The 13,014-nt window shown below is 39.4% G+C and overlaps 1 protein-coding gene across 5 annotated transcripts in view; it reads right to left on the bottom strand.

The window, feature by feature from the left end:
* Positions 1 to 862: 862 nt before the first annotated feature.
* Positions 863 to 13,014, bottom strand: part of LOC139115761 (endoglucanase 4-like) — a 31,225-nt gene continuing 19,073 nt past the window's right edge. For 3 of the 5 annotated variants that reach the window (XM_070678090.1, XM_070678094.1, XM_070678095.1), the window contains exons 2-11: positions 8,047 to 8,283; positions 7,282 to 7,446; positions 6,217 to 6,401; positions 5,404 to 5,563; positions 4,969 to 5,065; positions 4,651 to 4,813; positions 3,155 to 3,305; positions 2,111 to 2,276; positions 1,481 to 1,674; positions 863 to 1,063 (exon numbers count right to left, since the gene is read on the bottom strand). In XM_070678090.1, the coding sequence (XP_070534191.1) occupies positions 1,029 to 1,063; positions 1,481 to 1,674; positions 2,111 to 2,276; positions 3,155 to 3,305; positions 4,651 to 4,813; positions 4,969 to 5,065; positions 5,404 to 5,563; positions 6,217 to 6,401; positions 7,282 to 7,446; positions 8,047 to 8,281 (1,551 nt within the window). In that variant the 5' untranslated portion in view covers positions 8,282 to 8,283 and the 3' untranslated portion in view covers positions 863 to 1,028. Of the gene's footprint in view, positions 1,064 to 1,480; positions 1,675 to 2,110; positions 2,277 to 3,154; positions 3,306 to 4,650; positions 4,814 to 4,968; positions 5,066 to 5,403; positions 5,564 to 6,216; positions 6,402 to 7,281; positions 7,447 to 8,046; positions 8,284 to 9,114; positions 9,299 to 13,014 lie in introns of those variants that run through there. The other 2 variants (XM_070678092.1, XM_070678093.1) reach the window with 2 other exon arrangements.

Genomic DNA, 13,014 nt, shown 5'->3' with positions numbered 1-13,014 from the left:
TTTGGAGTGAAACTAACCGCTCATATTTTACACACTCTAGGACCTGGCCTAAAATGTCACGTTTACACAGATTGCATGCCTACAACGAAAGCAAATGAAATCTTTTTCTATATATTGACGAGCAGATGTCACCGAAATAACACTTAACGAAGAACATGGCTCGCTTAGATTAAATATGACGAGGCTTTCTCGAAGAAAATCGCCGTTTCTGTTTCAAATTTTCAATTCTTTACGGCGAAAGAAATACTTTTTGTGCATGTACTTTGGTTGCACTTCACACAATAACGCCAGCATCATTCTGGCAGATATTCAACTTTCGCACCTCGCATACCAAATTAGGAGATGGTGAATTTGGCGGACTCTGGCAATCGTTTGCCATATGATGACGGCTTATAGAAGTTGTTACCATTGCATCGTAAGGAAATATAACCAATGATCAGCTCAGAAGAAAAAAGTATATACGTATGTACAAAGTATATACATGTGTATAGGGCCTATATGTGGAAATAGTTTTCCTTTACAGTAAAACTCCGAGTCACGCTTATTATAAATCGAGTCAAGACCGCGACACACAGCTGCAAGACTGCGTAGGTGCTTCAAAACACCCGGGAAAAATTCGTTACAGCTGCCGGCAGAGGACCTGCTTAACGGGACTAATTTTCACATAGTAAATGTCAGATACGATAACTTTGTTATTGCCATTCATGTTCATGTTTACAGCACCGAAAATTGCATTTTCAGAAACCTCAGCGGAGCACTGATATATCAAAACATGTCCGAGTCTCCATTTAGCATTCCACCCGCCACATCGTCACCGGAAAACAAAACAAAAAAGCAACAAAACAAACAAACAAACAAAACATCTGATTGACTTGCAGATATTTTATTTATACTCCAGCTAACGGACGAAACTAATATAAACAGGTAAATGGCCAGTTTTTCACAAATAGACGTAGACATTTGGTGACTATAAGTGTTTTCGGCGCGACTTCGGATAGCGTAGTTGACGTCATCACAACTTCTCTGGTCTACAGTTCTCCCATTAGCTCAAGATACTTCAGACCTGACATAAAATACAAAAGTGTGAGGACGTGATCTTACATATCTTCATAGCCACCTTTACAGCAAAAATAGAAGATGTATCGTATCTGATTTCAGACCAGTCAGAAAGCAGACCGCAAAGTATACGCTCATCAGCTGTTCCTTCGACGAAAATTTATGCTCATAATACTCTCCAAAAACCGTATTAGCTCAGTTGATAATAGTCTCAGTGTGACCTGTCAGAGAAATATGTTGTCCCATCGTTTTATCGATATCAATTAGAGATGCCGTTAATTAATGTTTTCTCAGTCTGTTTTTCATGCGGTTTGTTCCATAATAAAAAAAAGAAAACTCCTTATACATAGGTATATGCATGCCAAATACGTTCCCTTTAAAATTCCCAACGGTTTCTTTGTCACTCAATGCAAGTATGCCTAACCTGCTACAGCTGACTGGAAGACCGCATTGTAGTTACAGGCAGGTTCGTTCTGATAGTAATTGGCCCGGTTGTCTTCCCACTTGTCGTTCTCGTCCGGCCCGCCTACGAGGGCGCCGTACAACACGTGGTGATTAGGGCCGTCGAATTTGTAGCTATTGCGGTGAAGGCATGGTATGCCAGGATCTGGACAAGAGCTGAAAGGAAACGGACTTGTGTACTTAGTCGCTACTAATTTTTACGATGTGGCATGGATACAAGTAGTATCATGACAATGCAGATTTTACAAGTCGCCCCCAAAAAACCCTGAAGCTCGGGTCTTGAACCGCATTCTTGCAAATTTTAATGTACTGTTGCACAGCGTCTAATAATTTGTCTTGAAGTCCTCATGAAGTGATCAACCAGTTCGAGATGGATTGAATTAAAGTTATACTGTCATGTGTTTCAATTTCGCCACAGTTACCATGGAAAGAGAAAAATCTAACCAATCACAGATTTTAAGCGGGTGGCCGCCTTTTAAAAACAGCGCCCTCACATGGACCTTTTGAATACCAAGGGACGCCATTTTGACCATACATGGGCATATTTAGATTACGGATGTCATGACTGTATGCCTTTGATGGAAGTACTCACCTAGCCCTGTGGTGTGGTTGCCTTGGTGGATCTCTGCCAAAACCAACTACGAAGCTATGCCCGGCATCGCCCAGGATGTAGTGGATCTGGTTGACGGCAAAAGTACGGTATTGTTCCGTCTTCAGTCCAAGATCAGCTGCCATCAATGCCAGAAAAGACGTTGCCGCTGAAAAATATTTTAAAAAGAAAACAAGTGAATGTGAAACAAAGCGAAGTATCGGAAAATGTAGGTCTTGCAATTTTCATGTTGGTGACACACAACTCTACGGAGAAGTGGTTGGTATTAAAGGCATTAACTAAACATGGAACTACAACTATTTCAAAACCCAGTTTTAGTGGGACATGCCAGCCAGAGTAAACGCAGAATGCACCTCGGGGACAGATGATTCTGACTGTCAGTTTTTTTTTCAATTCTTTTCTGATCTACCACTTGTGGGAGTTTGTTTTAAAGCTCTTAGAAAACGAAAACCGTTCTTCGAAAGCAGAAAGTTGTACTTTTCCTAATAGAGTTTTTGAATTTCAAATATCGGTAATATATCAAGTAATTTGTTTCTCTGGTACCAAACCTTACACGGTGAACCCTAATTTTTATACTGGATTTGATAAGGGAATACTTGCAAGTCGAAATATTGAATTCAAAATAACCTTCTTCCCCGATTCAACTCCAAGTGGAAAAAATTAAATTTTCGGTTTTCGAAAAAATGGACACTGTGAAACTTTACACACTCCCCGAGTTTCAGCATGAACCCCCAAAATAAGTGGACCATACAAGTATTGTAAAAAAGTGAGTCTGAATATCTTGGCGCATTCTACCCTATGTGTCGATATTATAGAATCCAGGCGTAGGAGCATGCATATCTTATTCAGTTCAGTCTTGACGTTGACTTGTGACTATGGGATGTCCATATATGACGCGATATGTGAAAACAATTGCATTTCTTCTTGTAATATTATATGTCCTAAATCATAAGGAATTAACAAATTTGAAGTGTATGTGTTATGTGTATGTTTGGCTAATACGATTATAGCCATGTGTGAACTCACATGACATTGACAAGCTACCCCAGTGGTGGCGCCATGCCAAACCTTTGGGTGTATACGGCACTCCATCCTCAGTACCGGGCAGCCAGTTATCGAGAAAAGCTTGGCTGTGTTCCGCGTAGTCTGGATTGCCGGTCAGTTGGTACATCAACAACTTCAAGAGAGGGGGAGAACAGCAGTGACGTAAAAAGTGATTAATGAAATTGATCCAAGCAGTTAATTTGCATATCAGGAGAGTCATCCGGGAAACATCTTCATTATGGTGATTTGATCACTCCGATTCACGTTGCAACATTAAGCTACAGAAAAGAGCGCCCTCGTACCCGTACAGAATATTTCTTTATCATGGACTCGGAGCAATCATAATGGTATAGAGCACATCCATTTCCAAGTCTTCTTTTGTTTTTATAACAGAATTTCCATGTAAGCGGTGCCAACTAAAAAACTTGTAATTTGCACTTACAAATAGCTTGTGATATTTATTCATATTGATTATCAATTTGGTTTTACTACGATAAATTTTTGAACGGGAATACCGTTTCAAAGTGATCCCAGAGGAGAGTTCTGGTAAATGTCTACTGATTGGAGAGAAATGACGTCAAAGATATCCCAGGCTGCGAGGAAACGCAATTTAAGCAGCATCACTCTCACAGTATCCAAACGCAGGATGAAATTTTAATGTCTGTGCCTCATTCCAAAAACTGTCGAAGATTGCTTCAATCATATTATGTTATAACACACCTCATCCACAGTCTGTATTCTAATTCGTCAATTGATAGTCACGTGGGATGCGTTCTTTTTGTGCTGACGGATCCACGTAAACGACGTCATCAGGCATCATTTGTTGGAACTGTTGCCTGACAGGCACCAGTTCCGAAAAATGACGTCAAAAACGACATTGACGCATACGCGGACCGGAATGTAAACAAAGATGTCGTCTGCGGCCGATAGAAATGATAGTCGAGAGATTTCTAGGTTTATCCTACTTTCTGAAGAAGAACTGAATGCTCTGGTTTCCGACAAGGATTCGAAACGGACGAAAACTATAATCAAAGGATCATTGAACGTTTTGCAGAATTATTGCGATCCTACTGGAAAAAACTTTTCCTTCCTGAACCACTGCAACCTACATTGTATTACATGCGACAAGTTTAAATTTGTGTATGGTACGTTCTTATGCATGACTGAGGATGAGGTGTGTTATAAAACACATATTGACTGGCCATGAGAAAAACAGCATTCGTCTTTAACCCCTCGGGCCTGTGAGTCACCCCAAAACAGACTGTTTTTGGGGATGACTCACAGTCCCTCGGGGTACAGACGTATGCTGTTGCCCACATGGCCAGTCAATATGTGTATAATGTTCCATAAGCTATTTGATAAAACATGCACGTCCCTTTTGTGAACTATTTTAGCGCCCTCAGCTCTTAACGTCGGACATTTCCACCGACCACGACCGTGGCAACCAAACTGCCTATCGGAATCGTATGAATATGTACCTGTGCACCAGGCCTCTTGTCGCCCCAACCGAAATTGTAAGATATCCATCTCCCACCGAACTCTTCGTAAAACCCTTCAGCGTCTTCGAGATATTGCGTGTCGTTGGTGGCGCGGTACAGCCAGGCCGCTGCCCACATCAGTTCATCCCCGTACCCTCTTGAGCTTCAGAAATCACAGAAAATAGCAATAAAATTATTTTATGTGTATGCCAGGGTACGTTAAATACATTATACATCTCGGTCAAAGGTCACTTACATTTAATATTTTGTTTGCGGGTATGTTAAAGGCATTATACATCTGGGTCAAAGGTCACTTACATGTAATATTTTGTTTGTGGATACGCTCCTCTCCAGTTTGTCGCCATTCGATAAAGGTCTTTGGCTTCCTCCAAACATCTAGCCGCATAAACAGGGTCTGTGGAAGAACATTATGTGATTTTAGCATTGTTTTTCTTTGTTGTAATACATATTTTTTGAAACATTTTGTTTAAATTACACACCCACAAGTAGACAGAGAATAGAATCTGCGTGTCAGCTGCGAAACTTGAAAGATCCGATAGTATCAAGTATCAAAAAGTCAAGAGCCTGAGTTTGACGATGTTCGATTTATTTGTTTGTTTTTTTCAAGAAGCTTGCACTTCAGTGTAACGTACGCAAATCTAGTGCTCTTTCGCCTTGGAGGATTTTTGGACGAAAAAAGTTTAGTTTTTAGGCGAAACCACGCAGTTTATGTAAATGCGTTCCATTCCCTACCGACTTCTGTAAAAATTAGCGAGCAGCCGGAGAGAGCTGCAACGGTTTCGCCCAATACATCGGAGCCAGGAGTTCGGTTGTCCACGTAAGAGGAAGGTCTCTCCGTCGTCAAGTCCTCCGGACGATTCCATTCTCTGTGATCAAGGTCACCATCGCCCACCTGAAAGACAATATTAAAAATAACATATCGACTGGTCGTGAGGTAAATTCGTATGTTCGTTTTTTCCCAAGGGCTGTTTAGTCGGCCAAAACTATGGTATTTCTCCGGGGGTATTTCACGAGCTCCTAAGCTAAGGAAGACAGACTGTTGTAGAGAAAGTGTGTTTTAGATTCAAATAGCTAATGCACACTGACGAACAGACACATGATGTAATATCCTGTAATGAGCGCGAAAGATGGCAAAGTTTACAGTCGTGTACAATGGAAAAGGTTATTCTTTATGAGCGAATGTACAAAAGTCAAGGTCGTGTTCAAATGAGATGATACAGTAAGCTTGACATTGTATGTTTATGGCATAGGTCTATCCTCAAAAGAACAAAAAGCGGGACTTTTTTGGGGGAAGGGGTCTATGGTACAGACAAATACCGGCAAACTATAACACACATAATGTCACTCTGTCATCGCATATTTGCATATGTCCATATTTGGTAGCACGTGAACCATGTTCTTATAGAACATCAGAAGCAGGTGCACACTTGTTTTGCTGTGGACATGCCAGGTGAAAATCTGTGAGTAGCTACTTTTGCTATTACAGTTGACAGAATTCCTCTAAGTTCTGTGAAAATGGTTTTGCCGACAAAATTATTTGCTTACCTGATAGAAGAACCTGTTTCTCCTCGTATGGCATTTCATGAAGTAATCGTACGCCCACTTTAAGCAGTCTCTCATGTAGTCCACCAACCCTGCAACCTCATACGCATCGCGATATTCAAGGAACCCCCATCCTAGAACAGTTGCGCTGAACGCCATCGGCAAACCAAACTTCACATGGTCACCGGCTGTAAGGGAGGAAATCCTGATTTCTCTGATTTTTCAGCTGATCTTTCAGCTTATTTCTCTCCTACTAATACTATTATTCTCAATAGATTATCAAGTTCTTTCGGTTACGCATTTATAGTTTATAACTTGATATTCCACGAGGCGCAAACGAATATAGCAGCAGATATATAGCGCATCAAAACATATTATGATATACACTGTTATATTCAATCAAAACTTGATACGTGAAAAATCTGGTGTAAACTTCCCTTCACTGTAACTTTAGATTATTTGCAAGTATCATGTTTGTGCTTGTAAAATGCCGTTTCTTATCCAACTCCTAAAATGTGTCCAACATGTTAATTATTTAGCATACCAATACAGCCTGCATCGTGTTTAATGTCCAAACAACTCAATTTTCGTCCGGACAATAATTTGTGAATAATGACTTCAAGTATTGTACACGATGCATGGTGTGTGCATATAAAATAATTTGTTTTCAACATAATTTAGAACGATGAAACTTTACTTGTTTTAAACAACAAAAGAATTGAAAAAAATATTTGTTATAGTAAGCTAAAGCTACTGTTCTTTTGAGAAGTGTTACCAACACGTGATATGGGTGTTTAGAAATGATTAATGAGTACGTACTTTCATTCATTAAAGGTATACAGTCACCTGTAATCTAAATATGCCCATATATGGTCAAAGGGGCGTTCCTTGGTATTCAAATTGCCCATGTGAGGGCGCTCTTTTAAAAAGCGACCACCCGCTTAAAATCTGTGATTGGCTAGATTTTCTCTTTCCATGGTAACTGTGGCAAAATTGGAACAGGTGACAGTATACCTTTAACTCACTTTGTTAAAAGTGGTCTTCATAATGATACGTTATGGATCTTACCGTCGTACCAGCCCCCAGTCAAATCTTCATTTCTATTCTTTCCACGGTCCTCGGTGGCGGAATCGGAGCGCCATGGAATTCGTTTGCCTTCCGGTAAAACACCCGAACGCTGTGCCTCGAAGAATAAGATTGAAAGATGAAGGACTTCGCTGTATTCGTAGTGAGCTGTGGAGATTCACAATTAAAACGCACAATTTTTACTTCAGTACAGCATGCAGCATTGCAAGTACATGGACAAACTCTAAACGGCAAACAGATTCTGATCTTGGCAGGCAATGAACTTGCAAGCATTTGTCTGATTTCCATATAATACATTACTGTTGCTTTTCGCCGATTCCGATGTAAGCAAAAAACGAAATTAAAATTTATCATTTCAGTACGGCATTTACTCCCTTGAAATCTGTCTTTATAATGGAGGGAGCTAGCTGGCATTATACACGTATTGGGTTGCCATAAGAGTAACTGTTACAGCATAAGTAGCCGTACACAGATAAGATACCGCGAGTCATGTCAAGTTTACAAGGAAACAGTGCTTGCACAATAAAACTGAGAAATATAAAGTATCTCCACTTTAAGGCAGAACGCGCCGCAGTGACAGATATTCAAACTCTCAAATTTTCACAGTTTCCTCTTAGAAATTGGAACTCAGAACCAAACTGCTCTCTGTGAAATCAAAAAGCATTATGTTAAGACTGTTGCTTATCACGAAAGGCATTTCAATGGGCACATCTTCAACTCGTGACCTTGACTGACTCGGCCACTTACAGTCGCTTCGAACCGTGTATCGACTCCAGTCTCGGCTGCTCTCCTGGGCCCTTTTGAACGCTTGTTCCTCGTCGGTACCGTCGCGGTTGAGGTCTCGCTCGACGAGTACGGCGTCTACCGCATCTTCCCAGGGCAAAATTGCACCTTCCTCGGTGTCCAGCTGGTCGAAGAGATGAGCTGAACGGGCGACGACGAGAAATGAACACACAAGGAGGGACCGTACCAACAGAGCCATTTCTGTGAAGAGTAAAAATATACAATAGATGAGAACTTATGTAGGTTTGGTTATCTCAATTTTGAAAGTCGATATTCAAACCACACGAAGGAGACAGAAATGACAAAATCATTTTACATACATGAACATCCGCTCTCATGCGATGGTCGTTGTACATTTTTGAAATATGATCGTAGACAATATGATAATAATTGATCTTGACGTCACCGTTGTTGATCTCAGAGTCTACCACAACAAACAATGGCAATGACAATGATTTCAATAAAATACATATTGAAAGAAGATCCTTCAATTTCAAGTAATACAGTTTTTAAAACAATGCAAAAGCTGTAAGACCAGTTCATGGGTGCAAACTCAGAAATTTTTACACCACTTATCTTTAAGGTAATAATACGCGCATGCCTCTTATTGGAAAATGTTGAACTTTCGCTTAAAATTTACCCATGGAAACTTTTAAACATTGTATTTCATAATCAAGAATCAATATCAAAAGTGACGGTACCACTTGAGATTTTGAGATTAGGGAAACGAATTGTCCAGAATATACAGATATTTGAAATAAAAATGGCTAAGTTAGGATTCTCTGTTTATAGTCTTTTGGGAAAATTAAATTTTCGACTTTCAAATGGAGAGGATGGTCAACAATTCATTTAGACCTACTCTAGAAAATTTGGAAATTTTAGACTTTAGAATTTTCTCAAAGTTAACACTCTCTTTCATAATAAAAAAACAAAACCGGGAATCTTCAGAATAACGCCACACACAAAGCACTGACTAGCAAAGTTTTGTGAAAGTTATAGAGTCCAGATATCTTTCCTAGAGATGCATTATACCTTCAGATGGAATGGTTCCTTGACTATCGCCTTAATACCTCTCACCTGCGCTACAAGTTCAGACTTATACAGCGTCGATACCGTTTGTTATCGTATATACAGCCTTCGTTACTGAACGTCTGATATTGCTCAATGGTAGTGCACAATATAAAATTCTTGTTGTACACTGGAACAAATTATTTGCAAAAAAGATTGAGTGAAATGGTCACTCCCTCTTTATACTGCGAATAATTATGATAATTGAAGGCTATACGAAATAGACCACTCAAAACGTGTCATTGAAATCTGAAAGCACATTAGCAATGTGAAGCCATTATCGCAGACGCAGGAACCAATTCACTAATAACGCAAAGGTCACAAAATTATTTTGTCCAAGAAAATGTACCACTGTAACAGTGATGTAAACAATAGTGAATTTGCATCGAGGACAGAGACATTTATTTCTGAATAGAAATAACAGAACCCGACGGGACACAACTTAATTCTTACTACGTGCTTCGTCGCGATTTGCGTAGATGGTCAAAAAAGTTATGAAAAAGAAGATTTTTCCATAGAACTACTAAGTGAAGTCGTCTTATCTATGTTGGGTTAGACTAAATAATGAAAGTTTCCTAGCAAGCTATAAGAATTCAATGTTCACTACTTGCGGATTTGACGCCACCTATACGACCACTGCTCTGGTTAAGGTAGTATACACCTCAAAAGTGACAGCTTTACACTTTTCCTCAGCATTCCTCAATGAAACTTTTAACCATTATCTTGCTAAATCAAGTGTAAAGATCAGGGGTCACCGTGCAAAGTTCGGTACTACAGAAATAAATTCCTAATATTTTGCCGATGTGTGAAATTCAGATAGGCCGTCATTCCTGTGTTAACTATATGGAAAAAAATAAAATTTTCGATTTTTTACCTTAAACATTTAGAGAAAACACATGTACATGCCCATACTCTCGCAATGCATCTTAATGAAGGTGATAACTGTATTTTCAAGTTCTGATACCTTTCTTACGTTCTTGGCCCGAACTGAAAATTTTGAGCTCTACGGTCCCCGGGCGACTTAGGGACTGGACGTAAATTAGCAGGGGGGAAGGGCCGGAGGATTTTGGGGAGGGTTACAAATTTTTGAGCCTCTGTTTAGGGGAGGGTCACAATTTTTTGAGCTCCTCTAAGGGGGAGGGTGACAAATTTTTGGGCTTGTTGTCTGTGCACTAAAAATAGAAAACAAATTGTTTGTATGGACAATTATGGTCACATGACTCGCACACTGCCTCTTACTTTCTATTAAGTGCTCATTCCCGACTCTCTGTGTATCTCTTCCCCACCATTATCTTAAATATGATTGTCTCTCTTGTTGCTATTCTTATCGCCATTAAGTTTATAGCAAATCCAATCTATTGTTCCTCAGCTAACCCACAATATTTAAGGGATACTATGATTCGTGGCATTTTGGCTGCACTTTGTACAAGTAGTGGTGTTTTGTTAATAAACACTGGACAGTGTTTTTGCTAAGGTTGGGGAACATTGGGAACCCTGGTAAAATTTCTGTTGTCCGCTAGTATGACTGCACAGATATACCAAGCTAACCCTGGTAAAATGACTGGGGAACCCTGGTAACATTTACCTACGTACCGCCCTTAACTAAAACACTGCTGGATATTACCACAATATCTTAGATTGTTCTACTGATGTAGTCAATCTTGAACCTAACTATTTGACAATATTATTTCTCATTCCACATTTTGTTGATCAACAAAAGTTCCCTCTCTTGCATTAGCCACTTCCCTTTAAAGTTTAAGGCCAAGCTCCACCCTGCATCAGTCACTTTTTAGGTACATGAATTTTAGTTTTTAGACTAGATACTATTGTTTGAAATTAAGAGCAAGCTTTGGTGTGATATTTTATAATAATGATTCCAGAAAAGTGATTTTAGTATACTTAAATATTTAGGTACAGTCATCTGATTGGTATGGCTACTTGTGGCATTTTTTCAAGTTTATATTGGCTTTACCACGTGGGTACTATCTTTGGAATGGATAGTGTTCATTTGTGTTGTGAAGGCAGGATATATGACATTTGCTGAAATTTAATGGGTAATTTATACAGTGAATCAGCCATGTTGATCACGTATTCAGATTGAACTTGATTAAATATGGTGAAATCCCCATGTCATTTTAGAATATGGAGACTTGATTGGTCATGAAATAGTGTTTGCCACTTCTGTGTCAAATCAGGATCAGTCTATCCTCTATTATCTAGGCTGCTTTCCGTGATATGTTTAAAATGCAAAGAAACGAGGCACAAAGAATTGACAAAGTATTATCAATGTTAAAACATCATAATTTCACACAATAGCATTCTATCTATGACCATACTTTAAATTGTTTGCTTAAATTATTGCTTGAATAGGCATAGCCTTTCTGTTGACCTTTCTCCACAAACAGGGCAACATGACCAAAACTTCTAATTGTCTACTGGAATACATAGTACATTTTGTAAAACTGGATTTGATATGAGTGCAATGAGCACATGTACAGGTATTTTCAGTTCTCTGACTACAAGGTCTATCGGGAATATTATAAAATCCAGTGAACAATGGGGTCATGCACACACATATGTAGTTCTATATCTCTAAAAGGAACACATTTTAAATATACTTTCCCATATTTCTTCCCCATGTAGAGATTGAACTGCTCAATACATTGTACATGACCATATAACATTGTTGTGGAGATCAGTGTCACATTGAGTTTCCAGTATTCCCTCAATTGTCAATGTGATACATTCCAAAATTATGAATTTCACTGATATTTTGATAAATGTTCAATTATAATTCCTAAGAAAAAATGGCAGGCACATGTGCATTAATATAAAAGAAAACATTTGAAGAGCATTATTATTACAACCACTCTTAATGGAGTATAAGTGTGCTCTATTCCATTATGAGCCAATTTGGGCATTTATTATTGGAATTATTGGACAGCCTGTTGAATCACAACATTCCACATGTGCAGTTAAAAGCCAAAGAGAAAGGGTACATATTTACTGCCTACTTTAGATGACATATACCATTGACTTGGTGTAGCAGTCTACAATTGGACTGCCTACGAGAAGCCCTACGAGAATGGTAAGAGTATTCAGCTATTGGCTGCTTTGATTGCCTCCAACAACGGCATACTCATCACACACAGGTGCAACCACATTCGCAATGCGAAGGCCTATGCACCGGGTAGAGAGAGCTCTTCTAAGTCGCCTTCGCGCAGCGACAGTGGAACACATATCCTCCTAGCATAGGGCAATATTGCCGTTGTACCTCAACTTGATCGAACCCTAAAAACTAAAAGCTTAAACTCGTAAAAAGGCAAAACCTTTAGTTTCGGAACTGCAGCTACATAAAGCACAATATGATACCACGGTACTACCAAAAGAGTGTGCTAGCTCCGAGCTTTGCATGGCAGGGCTGTGCGTTACCAGCGTTATACGGCCTGTGGTACAGGTACATAACGTCTTTATAAATAACTTGTCTGTAATTTTGATGTTGAAACATGCATTTTATTAAAATCTGTGCAAACAGAAAGCCTGCGGGCAGCTATTTAGACATACATTGGAACAGTGCCCCGTGCACGGCTGTGGCCGCTCAGCTCTACTGTTAACGTTACTAACTTTATACAAATGGCGAATTTTAAAATCACTTGTCTACAATTTTAATGTTGAAACATGCATTTTATTGATAACTGTGCGAACGGAAATCATGCAGGCAGCTTTTGAGACATACAGTGAGCAGCGCCCAGAACACGGCTGCGGCTGCTCGGCTGTATTGTACACAGTCTAAGGTACGAAAGTATTTGGAAAATAATTTTTAAATTAGACAAAATTAACGGTTATTGGCCATCCTCGAGATTA

Source organism: Ptychodera flava, chromosome 17, assembly GCF_041260155.1.
Source record: "Ptychodera flava strain L36383 chromosome 17, AS_Pfla_20210202, whole genome shotgun sequence".
In the NCBI taxonomy this organism is placed as follows: Eukaryota; Metazoa; Hemichordata; class Enteropneusta; family Ptychoderidae; genus Ptychodera; species Ptychodera flava.
The sequence above is the reverse complement of the archived record's forward strand: the minus strand, read 5'-3'. Positions and strand labels throughout refer to the sequence as shown.